General features: G+C 39.4%; 2 protein-coding genes across 6 annotated transcripts in view; both read left to right on the forward strand.

The window, feature by feature from the left end:
• CADPS2 (calcium dependent secretion activator 2) overlaps nt 1–13,020 on the forward strand; it is a 508,886-nt gene that overhangs the window by 368,395 nt on the left and 127,471 nt on the right. The window lies entirely within an intron of this gene.
• Nucleotides 1–13,020, forward strand: part of AASS (aminoadipate-semialdehyde synthase) — a 32,631-nt gene that overhangs the window by 2,706 nt on the left and 16,905 nt on the right. For all 5 annotated transcript variants that reach the window (XM_054803663.1, XM_054803668.1, XM_054803674.1 and 2 more), the window contains 12 exons: nt 948–1,124; nt 1,787–1,871; nt 2,595–2,662; nt 2,776–2,922; nt 4,028–4,106; nt 4,202–4,329; nt 4,502–4,650; nt 6,375–6,497; nt 6,639–6,750; nt 7,301–7,360; nt 7,454–7,521; nt 11,423–11,544. In XM_054803663.1, coding sequence (XP_054659638.1) covers nt 948–1,124; nt 1,787–1,871; nt 2,595–2,662; nt 2,776–2,922; nt 4,028–4,106; nt 4,202–4,329; nt 4,502–4,650; nt 6,375–6,497; nt 6,639–6,750; nt 7,301–7,360; nt 7,454–7,521; nt 11,423–11,544 — 1,318 coding nt within the window. The remainder of the gene's footprint in view (nt 1–947; nt 1,125–1,786; nt 1,872–2,594; nt 2,663–2,775; nt 2,923–4,027; nt 4,107–4,201; nt 4,330–4,501; nt 4,651–6,374; nt 6,498–6,638; nt 6,751–7,300; nt 7,361–7,453; nt 7,522–11,422; nt 11,545–13,020) is intronic.

The raw sequence follows: 13,020 nt of genomic DNA on the forward strand, positions 1-13,020 counted from the left end.
CTGGTGAGTTTTTATTGATTTCTCGCCCTTTCATCTGTCTTGAAGACGTTCTAGGTGCTCTTGGAGTAGAGACTTGGGAATTCCTTTAACATTGGAATTCTGGTCTTCTGTTTGCATGGAGGCAACACTCTAAAAATAAGCATATTTAAAGAAAAAAAAGAGGAAGGATGAATCTGGTGAATCCCATTCCTGCTTCAATCATGTGAAATGAGGAGAGATGTGTTTTCTCGGTAATGCTGATAGCTTCAGGACTGAGGGCTTTTACAATTCCTGTAGCAGCAGTAATACTCTGCTGTAAGGCGTATGAGCCAACAAATGAAAATTGAATCATGTGTAGAGAATTAGTGATCGCTTGCACATATCACCTTTTAATTAAGGCACAGTGCTGCTTTTCACCGAAGCACAGATCACATTAGGTACACAATTACAATACTGAAAGCTGGAATTTTAATGTATTTTTGAGGTAAGAGAGAAAAAAATATATCTTTATATGGCAAAACATTGTTTTATAAGTTGCTCTTCAGCTTGGATTTAGTCTTATATAATTTTATAAAATCAGATATCATCAGTCTTCAGATTAATTTGTCAGATTTCTCTAAACTTATTTCCAAGTATTTCAGCACATTACGAAGGACTGTTCATTATTGCAATACGATAAGATACTTTAAATGTAGCAAAATACTCTTTTTGTGAATTTAAGATGAAGAATTTTACTAACACATAATTATGTTTGGGTCTTTTATAATAGGATATTATATTAGCATGGAAATTCAGTTTGATATTTGATACCCCTTTTGATAAAGAGATTTATGAATGTATCACATGCAGTAACTTGTGATACATGCATAATAGAATTATCTATTTGTCCTCTGTTCTAGCTGCTTACGTGCTGAGATCTGAATATGAAAATAAACAGAAAAATTTACTTTGATTTTTCTCCTTCATAGGATTACATCAAAGCAGGTGGCATTATTCAAGAAGATATTTCCGAGGCTTCTCTGATAGTAGGTGTGAAGAGACCTCCAGAGGACAAATTAATACCTAAAAAAAACTATGCCTTCTTCTCTCACACTATTAAAGCCCAAGAGGCAAACATGGCCCTTTTGGATGAGATTCTAAGACAGGTAAATTGTGTCATAGCAAAGACAATTTGCTGTTAGCATGGGGTGGAAACTGAATTTAATGCTGAAGCGTGATGGAAGGCTTGCTGCCTACTGTGGTTACTTTTCAGCATGCCTATTTGTAGATAGTTAACGAGGGCTGTTTTCAGTATCCTTTCCTGGAACTGAGTGTTTCTTACTCGGAGGATCTCGTGCTTGCAGTGGTACTGTGTTTATGTGCGTAATGCAGATGAGTTGCGAGCATGATATACTCAAGAGAAGTTCACGCTGTGTGAGCACGAAGGCTTGTTGGAAAGTTTTTAAGGCAGAGCGTGTATTGGTTGCCTCCCTTAGAGGGAGGCAAGCGGTTCACTCAGAAATGAGCAGCCTCTTGGCAGAGGATGTGAATGGGTCTGCAGCAGCTGGAGTGGGCTGTTGGGGAGCTCTGTGTCAAGAGTGCACGGGCAGTGCAGAGACTCTTTAAACAGGAATTCAGTGCAACCTTTAGGTTTTTATTTTTATATTTAAATCTTGTTATGAATTTTTTGCCTTTCTCATATATATGCCCATCAGCCTCTAACATAAAGGATGACCAAGGCATATGAAAAGGTAGTTCCTAGGACAGCAATGTGCCACTGGCTGCATTCACTGGAAATTTTAATACTCAATTTGCTATGTATTTTCAGGAAATTCGACTGTTTGACTATGAAAAAATGGTTGATCATAAAGGAATGCGAGTTGTGGCCTTTGGAAAGTGGGCTGGTGTAGCAGGTATAGTGCACGAAGTAAAGGCAGGCTTGCAACAAGTAACTTCTTGTAATACTTCTGGTTGTTTACATTTCCTGAAAGTTGTGGCTTGCAATACATTTTTAACTGCATTTTTAACTCTTGCTTTTAAGAGCTTTTTTCCCACTCTGTTTTGTGCTCCCTACTTTTGATGAGATTACATGTCAAATTGTCCTGTGGATTCCTGGCAAATCTACTATTTTATGTTGTCTTGAAATCCTGTTTGTCTATTCAACTAATCTGAGGCAGACTAAATATCAAGAGGTGAACTGAAAAGACTTTTGAAAGAAATGGCTGCTGTCAGTCCTGCAAGTTTGAACAACGTTTGTTTGTCACTCCATTTACACTGATTTTTGTGAGGCATGGTTCTCATTCCTTTCTACTGAACTTCAACTCTTTCTTCAGAGACTCTCTTTATTATCTACTTCTTTGGAATCTGGTGATGTGGATGCATCTCACGAAAGGATATCCAAGTATTAAATAGTGCTGAAATGCATAACGTAGGCCAAGAGCAGGTCTAATGGCATGGCTTGCTATTGAATTTCTCCTTCCCAGGTTTTATGTAGACTTTCTGTAGAAGTAAAATATTAATATTAAAACACGGGCAAAAATATTCAGGGTGATTTTAGACTTCTGTCAGTCTCTGCAGTTTCTGACTGTGCATGTTCATAATTAACACTGATGCTCTGATTTTTTTTTTAACAATAGGAATGATCAACATTCTACATGGATTGGGATTACGATTTTTAGCCCTGGGACATCACACTCCGTTCATGGTAAGAGTATACGTGTATGTATTTTTGTTTAGCAAAATGACATTTGGGCATCTGCTAATTATCTGTTGTTGAATATGGAAAATATCCTGATGGTTCTGTGCCTTTGATTTCAGCACATTGGAATGGCGCATAATTACAGGAATAGCAGTCAGGCTGTGCAGGCAGTACGGGATGCCGGGTATGAAATTTCACTGGGATTGATGCCAAAGTCCGTTGGGCCTTTAACATTTGTGTTTACAGGCACTGGTAATGTTTCTAAGGTAAGAGTTCTGTCTTCAAGATGAAATGCTATATTATTTTTAATAGAACTTCTTGGCATTTGATACATGTCAGGTTAAATGGGTTAAGATGGATTTATTTTGTTTGCTTGGACTTCAGGTTTTCCTTTGCTGGTAAGAATATTTAAGAACTCTTGCTTTGGGCAGCGTGGTCTCGTGGAGGGTGTCCCTGCCCGCAGCAGGGGGGGTGGAACTAGGTGATCTTTGAGGTCCCTTCCAACCCAAACCATTCTATGATTCTATAAACTAATGCGTTTAAGATGAGATCATGCCTGACAAGGCTGACCATGCTAACTGCTTACCAAGAAAAATGGGTTAAGTCTTACTGCTCCTCTCTCCTTTCCCACCTACATGATTTTTGTCTCCCTTTTCTCTTCTGTTGACTCTGAGCTCACAAGGTATGCTGAGTCACCCCATTAAAGTATGATGAAAATAATTATTTTTCTAATACTTGCTGAGTTTTTTATATCTGTTTTTATAGCATTGACTTGGCTTACAAGTGCTGGACTTTAGAGCTATTTTCTACGACATAGGGAAAAGCCCTGGTTTTGGCAACAAAGATCAGTTAACTAGGCTCCAGCTATAAAGTGAAATCACTGCCTATGTAAATGTGTGTTTTCTGGTCGAAAGGATGGCGTGTCTGAAAGGCCTTTGCTCTGTGATCACAGCTCATTGGGAAAGTCATCTTGAAGTTCTTTGCCTTTAGAACAGCCTGGTTGGTGAGGGAGTGGCTTCAGGTGTCTTCCATAAAGAGAAACTGCTCCTCAGAATGGCAGCAAAACCATCTGTTTGGGCTGAGTTGAGGCCTCCCAGCTCTGCCTTTAGAAATATGAACCAGACATTGGATTATGGGTCAGGCATACTGCATTCATGGGGAATGATGTAAATTCCTTGTACTTAGAGATGAGCTTTGTTCTGGATAAGCGGGGATATGTGTGAAACAGTTTGTACATCTCTGAATATATTCTTTAGCAGGACTGTCAAGTTGTGTGTGGTATTTTTTGTATTTGTTTTCACACACCAAATGAGCAGTGTTACACTATTTCTATATTCTCCGCTATTTCTGATCCTACTTCATGGTTTACAGGGTGCCCAAGAAATGTTCAATGCCCTCCCATGTGAGTTTGTGGAACCACATGAGTTAAAGGAAGTTTCCAGATCTGGAGGTATGCTGTGACAATAAAGTGATTGAAAACACTAGGACACTTTTTGTCCAAGTATAACAGCTATTTTTTTTTTTATTTTATTTTTTTTTTCTCAGACCTCAGAAAAGTCTATGGGACAGTGTTAAGTCGTCACCATCATCTTGTAAGGAAACATGATGGACTATATGATCCAGTAGACTATGATAAACATCCAGAACTTTACACTTCTCGCTTTAACACTGATGTGAGCATCTCTTCTGTTCTTTTATGAAAGGTTTTCCACAGAGTGTTGGTAGTTACTGCACCTTTGCCTATCCATCGATTGAGAAAGCATTCATTTAATACACTAGACCAGATCCTTTCAACTTACTGAAGTACTAGATGAGAACATTAGGCATCTGTAACTTTCTTTGCAGATTGCACCCTACACAACTTGTTTAATTAATGGCATATACTGGGAACAACATACTCCTCGCTTGTTAAGTCGACAGGATGCTCAGAAGCTGCTAGTACCAATTCAATCTGCTGCTGGTGCAACGGAGGGCTGTCCTGAGTTACCACACAAGTAAGACACTGCAGTTCACTCGTAACAATTCTGCAGCACCATGATTAAGTCATAATGTTAGGCAGTTTCACCACAATATCTACTAAATGATTCTGTTTCTTACATTGTTCGTCTTGCATGTTGCAAAATGCCCCATTGATTCTGCTTTTGTTCTTCTGTGCTTTGCAGTCTTGTTTTCACAGTTTGGAGTTTTTGAAAACATCACAGTACAAATGACTGACAGGTATTGGCTGTCTTTCTGCAAAGGTAGTTCTGTCATTGATCCTTGTGCAGAATCCAATACAAACAGTGTGACATCTGGGAAATGTACCTACTGCACCATTATTGCTAGAAGTTTCTGTGCCTGAGCAAAATGTGTTGGTTAAGTTCTTCTTACCCATTCATTTGGCTTGTACAGGTTCAGTAACTGTTCCTTAATACCTCTGATTTCTGCAGCAGGTAGTGGGAATGCTTCACAACTCTGAATAGCTTCAAGGATGGAACGAGGGGTGCAAATCCAGGGTTAGTCTTCTTTCAGTGAGGGTAGGAGCCACCCTTCTGCTAATAGGCCTGTGTAATAGTTCTCTGGGAGACTGGCCTGGGGATGGATTTTGGGGGGAGATGGCAGTATATCCTGGTGAGGATGGAGGTCTGTGTCTGTTCTCTGTCCACTCTTGACACCTTTCTTTGTCTTACTTGACAAATAAAGAATTTAACTGTCGGATCCTGCACTTGGGTCACAACAACCCCATGCAACTCTTGTGGAAGAGTGGCTGGAAAGCTGCCTGGTGGAAAAGGACCTGGGGGTTGACAGCCAGCTGAACATGAGCCAGCAGTGTGCACAGGTGGCCAAGGCGGCCAACAGCGTCCTGGCTTGTATCAGAACTAGTGTGGCCAGCAGGACTAGGGAAGTGATCAACCTCCTGTACTCAGCACTGGTGAGGCTGCACCTCGAGTACTGCATTCAGTTTTGGGCCCCTCACTACAAGAAAGATATTGAGGTGCTGGAGCATGTCCACAGAAGGGCAACAGTGCTGGTGAAGGGTCTAGAGCACAAGTCTTATGAGGAGCGGCTGAGGGAACTGGGGTTGTTTAGTCTGGAGAAAAGGAGGCTGAGGGGAGATGTTATCGCTGTCTACAACTACCTGAAAGGAGGTTGTAGCCAGGTGGGTGTTGGTCTCTTCTTCCAAGTAACAAGTGAGAGGACAAGAGGAAATGGTCTCAAGTTGCACCAGGGGAGCTTTAGATTGGATATTAGGAAAAATTTCTTCACCAAAAGGGTTGTGAAGCACTGGAACAGGCTGCCCTGGGAAGTGGTTGAGCCACCATCCTTGGAGATACTCAAAAGACGTGTAGATGTAGTGCTTAGGGACATAGTTTAGTGGTAGACTTGGCAGTGCTAGGTTAATGGTTGGACTTGATGATCTTAAAGGTCTATTCCAACCTAAACGATTCAATGATTCTATGATTTTGTGATTCTCTTGGTCTTCGAGAAGTTATGCATGAAATATGGATCCTGTTGACATGAGTGGAAATCCTGTGAGTACCGTAGGGCCAGATTTCCATTATGTTTCTGGAGGTCATTGTGTTGACTTCTACATTGGTTAAAATGAATGAAACTACAAGTCTGATAGATCTTCTCACGTTTCTTTTATTTCCTGTTCACTCGTGATCTCTTATACCGGTGTTCCTTAGTAATTTGGGTAATGCTCTATTCCTTTTTCTTTTTTATTTAATCTCTTCAGACTTCTGGCAATATGTGACATTTCAGCAGACACTGGAGGATCTATAGAATTTATGACGGAGTGTACAACAATTGACAGTCCATTTTGTATGTATGATGCTGACCAGCATATTATTCATGACAGGTGGGAGAGCCTTTAATTTGTATTGCTTTCCTCTGTAATTTGTACAGTGAAACATTATATTGAAAAATCATGCATTTAAAACACTTCTGAAAGGGAGTACCAAGGAGAAGTAGTTTAGAAGAGCTACGGTCTCTCTTACAGTGTTGAAGGCTCTGGGATTCTGATGTGTTCCATTGACAATCTGCCAGCACAGCTTCCTATAGAAGCAACAGAGTACTTTGGCGATATGCTTTTCCCATATATTGAAGAGATGGTAAGATTTTATGTGTCAAACAAGAAGGTAAAAGACTTGGATTTTGGTCTGCTCGTTTGTTGCTTTTCTGGTCTCCTGTATATATTCAAAAGGAATCTGCTGTAGAACATAGCTGACTTTGTACTTAAAAAAGAAAAAAACAAAAAAAACCAAACCCAAAAAACCACTTTCTAAGTCTTGAGGCAATACTTTCAAAAAGCAACACATGAATGAGACATTAGTGACCTGGATGTCTTAGGGATTTATCGAGAACACCTTCTGTAGTCAGGAAACAGGCTCTGGCAGGTAGTTCACTGCTCCTGGACCCTGCAGTAGATGCCTAAATCTGATTTTCTTGGGGCACTCAACAGTCACTCCCAATCAGACTGCTGTTTGAACTCCTGTATTTTCATGAAATTCAAATGACACTGATCAGGGCCAGGAGAATTTCAGATCTACAAGATATTGACATTGTTGCATGCATTTAATGTTGCTTAAAATCTTGATGTTTTACTCTGAAAAAAATTGTGGGAAATAACATGACCTCATTTCAAATAATTTATCTCCATAGCTGTTATCAGAAGGCTCAGAACCTCTTGAAGGCCAGAATTACTCATCTGTTGTTCGAGATGTAAGTTTTGCAAATTGGCACTCTGTTTGTCTTCCTCTGCTTTAAAATGTACAGGTACAAAAGATCCTCAAAATTTGTTTCATGTATTTTTAGGCAGTGATTGCATCCAATGGCTCACTGACAGCTAAGTATGAATATATCCAGAAATTGAGGGAGAGCAGGTAATGTATAGGTTCTTAAAGTTTGTTTGGTTCAGGATTAAAAAAAAACAAACCTTGCCTGCATTCTATCTCCCCTTTTGCATTTATTTACTCTTGTGTTTTGGTGGAATACTGCTATGTTGCACTGTGTCTAAATGTCTCCTAGCTTGATGATTTCCTTCTTTCTTTACGCACATTGCCTAAATCATTAACATTTGTTGTTAGTAACTTATACTGAAGTTGAGAAAGTGGTCATTTTTCTCCTTCTGATGTTATGAAGATTGTTTTACCAGAGGCAGAATACAGCCACATGCCAGTATAATTCTGCTACTCCTTGCCCTTTCAAAATGGATATAACATGCAGTCCTTTCAAAGGAGTGGCTGAAAAGAAAAGGCTCTCTAGTATACCGTGAATGTAGTTTCCTCTAGTATGGCTCAAGTGCTGTGCTGTATAGCATTGTTCTGTGACTGGACGTATTCAGGAGCCTCTGTGAGACTCTCAGACATTTCATTACACTACTGTAGCTACAGCTTTAGCTACCACTTCATCTGTACCCTGTCTCAGTAGTTACCAGCCAGTGGTAACATGAAAGAAGTAGCATTGAGTGTATTAAGCCAACAAAAGTGTAAATAACCTGGGTATCCCTTCCCTTCCCCTTGCTCCCTATTATTAACAAACATCTATGAAAAATATTAATTTGCCATTAAGTGGGTACTTCTGGCTTTATGTTCATGGTCAGTGCCAGCTGCACTATACATCATAGAAAAGTTGAAACTGGTCTGATCACAAGCACTGCATGTGCTAAGCACTAAAATCATAGAGTGTTGGCTTTTGCATGCCAAACTTCTCCAGTTTCCTTTGGGAACTTTGTGAGTTCTGGCTATGAACTTGTTCATGATGAACTGTAGGTGTGCTTCACACCCAAAGTAACATGCTGTTTGCCTCTCAAGGACTTCAACTCACAGTGATTTTTGTTGTGTGCTGTTTGGTAGACCACCTAAAGAGGCTGTCTCAGTAACAGATTTTCTTATTCCTCACCCAGCACGATGCTCTGGTTTTTTTTTGCTGTCTCCATAATCGTTTGCATGGTCTTGTGTGAAGTACCCTGAGAATCTGGAGACTTCATTTGCAAGGGGATTTTTGTGGGTAGACTTTTGATATTTCTGCAGACCTGTGTGTTGCATGTGATGTTCAGTTGTTCATTGGTGTTGCTCAGCTTTCAGAAAAGCAAGACCTAACAATACCCTCCTTTACTTTGCCAACTTTGGGGATATTGCAAATGAAAGCAGAGATTTTACTGCTTAAAGTGTGATGGTTTAGCTAGAGATAGGCTCTTGTTTAGAGCCTGTAGGAATGATGTGGCTTGTGTTATTATTCTAACAAAGTATTATGCTGTGTCTAGTTTAGTCTCTGAGGGCTCTATTTAGACTAATTGCTTATACCCTTTGGGTGTACATGGACATTTCAGACTATAGGATAGCCAGACTATATGAACTGAACTGTCTTGGATACCATCAGAATGCATGAGCAGTTTGATTTACTGAATTTGTCTCTATCTTTTCACCTTTACTTGCTTCATACCTCATCCACAGCTACCTTATACCTTGCTACCTCATCCACAGCTGCAATGGCACATCCCATTACCAATGTAGACCTCTAAGTATTACTGTCATTTGTTCATAGATTAACATAACTGAATTATTTAAACTTGTATGTAGAGGTAGGCATAATCTGACATGTTCTTTTCTGGGACTGTGTAGATCCTGTCCCTGGTCTTGGTAGGTCATTTGGCAGCTCACATTTGTTCCTGTCCTAGAGCAAGACATGGTGTGTTTGTTCCAAGTGTGACCTCATTCTAGACACTGGAAAAGGTTTTAATAAATATGATAAGAAGTTTGATTGCAAAATCCAGCTTTTTTTTCATATAGGAAGTTTCCCCTTCGTCAACACTGTTGCTCCAAGCTCCTGCATACCAGTGTTGCTCCCTATAAGTAAAGGGTGGAGAGGAATTCTTTCTCTTCCCTTGCCCACGAGGGTGTAGCTGTGGAAGAAGATGTTCTATTAGAATTGATAGTAGTAGGAGGAAGGTCCTTGGATTTGTCATATGAAAGGATATGATGGGCGTAGGAGACTTTCTGTGAATGGATTAAACCATGATTTAACTTTTCAAAAAAATCAAATCTGTAAAATTTGTATGAAGGTCAAAATGTACAGTAATCTATAGTAATAATTTAGATAGATTAGAGAGGTGAAGCATTGGTACATCTCAGTCAGATTTAATGAATTGAAAAAAATGACTTTTAAAAAAATTGAATTAAGCCTGAAAGCAGAGAAAGGGAGGATGGAACATCTCAAACTTTACAAATACTTAGACACAATTACTAGGCTGGAATGTGCTTCAGACAGATGATATAGATGTATTTGGTATTGATTTAACTCTCTTCACTCAAGGTAGTCTTTCAATGCTATTGTTTGAGGCCTTGTTCCCCCAAATGTACTTGGGTACTTCATGCCATGCTTTAAGTCATGCAAGACTGCTCTTGTTGTCATGCTATTAGGTATTGCTCTGGCAGGCTGCGACACCATCCTTCATTACTATGGCCATTTTTGAACTGAAAAAACACAACTGAAAATTGACTTATGGATATAATTTGATGCCCCAAAAAGGTCTGAACCAACATGATTTAGTAGACATATGGTTAGTCCTCTTTTAAGGACAATAGCTTTAAGCAAAGTGGACCTGAGCTTGTCAGCTAGAGGTCAGGATTCTTTCTGTGGCGTAATCCACAATGCAGTATATGCCTGTGTAAACTCTCAGTAGATAAAAGGGAAATTCAGGAACTTGCTTATACACTTAAAAGTTTCCCCTAAGTCTGTATCTTTGAAGGTCCTACCTATTTATTGAAATTTGTTTTCAGGATATGGGATAAGAAAAGCAAAACCTCAATCTCCATTAATTAGGTTAAACAATATGGCAATGAACAGCTTCCTTTTCTTCAACAGTAAAAAATGCTTTAAGAAATTTTTTTTATTTGCTAAACAGTTTTTATCTGCATAGTGATACTTTAGACAAATGATTTTACAATCCTAATTTTACAACTTAATGCAAATTTAAGCTAAAAAGGAAAAATAATTATAAACAACCAAAATGTGTTTGTGTACAATGTACACATTTATGAAAGCATATTTAAACAACTGTTGAACTATGTTATTCTGGTTGGCAAAAAGAAATGCAAAATCTGATGTGAATACATTTTATATGGAAAGTCAACAGGAGAGCTACTTAAATTTATTTCGGAGAGTAGTAGAAGCTTGGTTGAAACACTCTGTGATAGTTTTTAGACTTGAGTTCTTGTCTGCAAACAGGATTTCTTAATTGGGCATTAACTTTTATTTGACTTTTATTGTCTGTTATGTTCCTATGATGGGCTAATATGAACCTAGTATAACTTAACAAAAATACACTTTCACCAGCATGGTTTTGTGCACTTTAACAGTTAGCTGTGATGTAAAGGGAGCAAGGCAGAGCCTGGAATCTCTTTCTGACAGCCAAAGATGACATAGACAGCTTGGCAGTGCTCAAGTGATCAGGTTGCAGTTACTTGGCCATTGGGAAAAATATAATGACAACTGAGGAAAAATTTCTTGAACAGCCCGTAGCAGTTGGAGAAGCAGTGGAGATGTCGATGGATTTGATCATGCTTATAATAGAGGAAAGAAAATAGAAGTTATGCAGCAGAAGAATGGAAGCACTGCTAGACAGGGATTGCCCAGTCTTGGGTTAGTTAGCCAGGAACTTGACTCTGGGTCTGAATAGAGCTCTTGGCTTGTAGGCTTACTAAAACATACTTATTCTGTTAGCTTTAGCAGCTTACAGTTTCCTTCTGTGTGGTTTTTAATTTTGCCTGTAACACCTCCTAGGGAATATGCTCAGTCACTGAAGATGGGTAATAAGAAGAGGGTTTTATTGCTCGGATCTGGCTATGTTTCTGGCCCTGTACTTGAATATCTCACTAGAGATCCCAGCGTTGACATCACAATTGGTATGTAAGACTTCGCTTGTTTTTCATTGAAAAATTACGTCTTATTTAAACCTGCTTGCGTGGCAGAACCTTTCTCATAAGTAATAAATTGATCTGGTTCTCAGAACAGATAAAGAAAATCTTTGCTATTATGCACAGCAGAAAAGCATTTTCTAGCTTTCTGAGCATTTTAAGTTTATATAATTGATTTGAAAATGACATAGACACATGCAAAGTTTACTATTTGCGTATGTAACCTATAGGGAGATTAGAAGTATTTTTCATTCTAACCTGCTTTGGGCTTGGGACTGGTTTTGTAGCTAGTCAGTCACTTTTGTTGATGCTTGGCTGTCTTTTCAGCCTCACACAACAAGATGAAATTGTTTTTATAGACCTCTGTATGAGCGAAGCCTCAGCTGTTGTTACAACCAGTACTGTGGTAGTAAACCTTCAGACCCTGACCTTCCCATCAGCCCCACATGCCTGCTTGTTTATTCCTCTGTTTTGTTTTTTTCTGTAGCACATTTCAGGTTGAGCATCTCAAAACCACCTTTCTGTACCCTCGATGTTGACTTTACCCTGATTCTGTGATTTCAGAACCCAGGCTGCGTTGCCTGAAAGATACTTTGCTGAGAGGTGGTTTCCTTTAAAACTTACCATTATATTTCTGTTGATTTTAGTTGTTGTTGCTTTGGTTTGTTTGTTTTTCCTTCATGCTACTTTCATACTTGGCTGCTTTTGCTACCCTTTGTGGTGATAACCATAGTACTTTTAACCCCTGGGAAAAGATTTACTAGGAAGAAGGGAACTCTAAGGAAGCCGCACCCTTATTGATGCCTGATGCGATGACGAGGGAAGGATTACACCACTGTGCAGCGTCTGTCCCCTCATCAGTATGGAACCTGTGTCTAGTCCCTGCAATACAGTAGCAGTAAGGGAAACCAGGTGAACTGGAAGATCTGTTTTGCCAAGCACTGTGCAAACACAGGCGGTGCCTCTTCTCTGGGTAGCTTAAAAACATGCAGTTTCTACAGCTTGCACGAAAAGATGCTCAGAAGGAAAAAGACACAAAGATGTTACTTTTCTAATATTTGGCAGCAGGCAGGTAGATGGAGAAAGCATAAAACACACATTGCAGTGCCACATTTGTTTCCCTACTGTTAGGCTACACCACTTTAAATCCAAATGACAAAAATCTTAGTTGGGAAACCTTCAAGTAATCAACTTTTTTTTTTGTTTGAATTTGTAGATGATTTTGCCTAGCTCTTTTCTCTCAGCATAAGTTAATTAGTAGGGTATGGAGAATCACCCTCTGGCAGTGTTTATTTCCCATTGACTTTGGAAAGGCCATAAGGAAATAAGGCCTTAAGTTAGAGCCACAGATGCTTTTAATTCTCCATAAGCTTGTGCCCACCTGCTGCCTTCATTGCCCACCCCTTTCTCCTGGCTGTGTTCCCATTGTCATTCTTTCACTAGCAGCTTTCACAATTCACTTTC

This window comes from Grus americana, chromosome 1 (assembly GCF_028858705.1).
Source record: "Grus americana isolate bGruAme1 chromosome 1, bGruAme1.mat, whole genome shotgun sequence".
NCBI classification, from domain to species: domain Eukaryota; kingdom Metazoa; phylum Chordata; class Aves; order Gruiformes; family Gruidae; genus Grus; species Grus americana.